The sequence below is a fragment of the Lipotes vexillifer genome, unplaced genomic scaffold (genome assembly GCF_000442215.2).
Source record: "Lipotes vexillifer unplaced genomic scaffold, Lipotes_vexillifer_v1.1 scaffold1815, whole genome shotgun sequence".
Taxonomy (NCBI): domain Eukaryota; kingdom Metazoa; phylum Chordata; class Mammalia; order Artiodactyla; family Lipotidae; genus Lipotes; species Lipotes vexillifer.
Window position 1 is genome coordinate 328,854 of NW_006791807.1, and position 2,444 is coordinate 331,297.

A 2,444-nucleotide genomic window follows, 5' to 3' on the forward strand; every position below is an offset into this window, starting at 1 on the left:
GCCCACAGTGGAACTTAATGACTTTTTGGTGACAACTCTCTCTGTGATATTTCTCCCAGCACATCACCACCCTGACAATAGTCATCCCAGGTTTAGAACCACAGGAGGTTGGGGTGAATGTAACACAAACACAATTTTAACACATATCCTTAGAAATACTAACAGTTATAGGCCATAGGTCCATGATAAAGCCATGGTCCCGCTGATCTGACCCAGAGACAGCCTCCTCTAGACATCTTATTACTTAATGTAATGATAGCTTGTGATGCAATGAAATCTTCCATTGTTGTGGCCGAAAACATCCTCAGTGATTCTTTCACTCCTCATTCATTTATTCTTTCATAGTCTCTTCATCTCTCACTTCACCTTCCCACTGCAATACACGCACACTCAGAGGGCCACAGTCACATACTCTGTTGTGCAGTCACTTATACAGTCACATATAAACAAGGTCAATGTCATAGACAAATTGTTTATTTTCACACATTTTACAAAAAGTACAAGAATAAATATCTTTTAGGGGCTTCAAAAACAAATAGGGATCTGGAAGCAATAATCCAGTGGAGGTAGTTTGTGCAAAAATAATATCTAAGATGCTGAGACAGGGCTTCCCTGGTGGCAGAGTGGTTAAGAATCCACCTGCCAATGCAGGGGACACGGGTTAGGGCGCTGGTCCAGGAAGATCCCACATGCCGCAGAACAACTAAGCCCGTGTGCCACAATTACTGAGCCTGCGCCCTAGAGCCCGTGAGCCACAACTACTGAGCCCACGTGCCACAAGTACTGAAGCCCACGTGCCTAGAGCTGGTGATCCGCAACAAGAGAAGCCACCGCAATGAGAAGCCCACACACCGCAATGGAGAGTACCCCATGCTTGCCACAACTGGAGAAAGCCCGTGCACAGCAACAAAGACCCAATGCAGCTAGAAATAAATTAATTAAATTTAAAAAAATTAAAAAGATGCTGAGACAGGTGGGTCTCAGGGTTCAGACACACTGGTCTCCACTGGCAACACATCTCAGGTCCCGGGTGAGGAGGCGGAAGAGGTTGAACATGACAGAGGCTTCGAGGCAGTCCCGGGACTCCTGGGGGCAAAGGGGGATGGCTCAGTAGCTCCCACGTCTGGGCTCCCAGCTGAGCCCAGCCGTCGGTTTCCCCTCCCCGGTCACTCACCTTCTTCGAGGCCTCCTGGAGCCGGTGCAGCCAGTGATGGAGGCGGCCCTGGGGCCTGGGGCCTGCTGTGGGTCGAGCTGGGACCTGTGGGCAGAGGAGGGTGGTGCTGACGGTGTGAGGCAGGGCCTGGGACACAGGGGCACGTACAGGTGGCCAGAGCCCAGACACGGCCCGGGCGCCCCGAGCGCTCACACAGGCTTGGAGCTTGGAGTGGATGTGCTGCAGCGTGTGAAGGGGCTGGTCCAGGATGTGATCCAGGGATGAGTTAGCCGTGGCCTCCAGGACGTTCAGTGTCAGGGCCAGCTCCGCCTCCAAGGCCACGGGGCGCTCCCACACCTGAGGAGGAGACAGAAGACAGGTGAGAGTTGCATGTGAGAGAGAACAGGCGAGGAGGCACAGGTGAGGGGATCAGAGGAAGGGACACTGGAAGGTGAAAGTCGGGGTCAGGTGAGAGCCGATGTGGTTGGCTGAGGGGAAGGGGTCAGGGGACGGGTGGGGAGGGCAGGGAGAGAAGGATGTGAGGGAAGGAGGAGGTGAGGGGCCACCTACAGAGCCGGAGTGGGGCGGGCACTGACTCTCCCAACTGAGGGCAGGTGGGCCTGACTCTCCCAGCTCACCTGCAGCTGCCTCAGGTCCCGGGTCCTGGGGAAGAGGCGGGAGCTGCAGTTCCAGTCCTTCTGCAAGAGCGACTCTTCCTGGAGAGCAAGGGCAAGGTCAGCCCACAGCGGGAGGGATGGAGGGAAGACCCCAGGGAGACTGGAGGATGGCCAACAGCAGGAGGACGGGAGGTTGACTTCCAGAAGGACCGCAGAGGCACGTCCACCGCAGGAGGACAGGAGATCGCCCACCGCGGGGAGGGTGGAGGTCAGCCCAGTGCGGGGAGGGCAGGCCCACCTTCAGCCCACGTAGCCTGGGAGCGCAGAGGGAGGGGTGGAGGGTCGCCCACTGCAGGAGGGGTCGGCGGAGACTCACAAAGGCATCCTTGGCCCTCTTGAAGGCCTGCAGCTCTTGTGGGGACAGAGACTTGAACTGGGCCATGTGGCAGCCCCTTGCACCTGGGAGGGCCCCGAGGGGTGAGGGCACAGGAACCGCTCCTGTCCTGCTCGGCGCCACAGTCATCAGCACCAGCACCAGCGTGCAGCCGGGGTCCACGTCTGTGTTAAGGAAGGACAGAAAGATGAGGGGAGGGAGGGCGTCGCGGGTGAGGGTGGAGGCTCTGGGGAGGCGAGGGTCCAGGACAATGATGTAGGGGCTGACCCAGCTGCATTCC

At 57.2% G+C, this 2,444-nt stretch overlaps 1 protein-coding gene across 1 annotated transcript in view; it reads right to left on the reverse strand.

Annotated features, from left to right (window-relative positions):
- Positions 1-987: 987 nt before the first annotated feature.
- Positions 988-2,444, reverse strand: part of LOC103080330 (interferon lambda-3) — a 6,920-nt gene continuing 5,463 nt past the window's right edge. Inside the window, 5 exon segments of the mRNA XM_007472046.1 lie at positions 988-1,086; positions 1,175-1,258; positions 1,367-1,510; positions 1,792-1,869; positions 2,147-2,390. Coding sequence (XP_007472108.1) covers positions 988-1,086; positions 1,175-1,258; positions 1,367-1,510; positions 1,792-1,869; positions 2,147-2,390 — 649 coding nt within the window.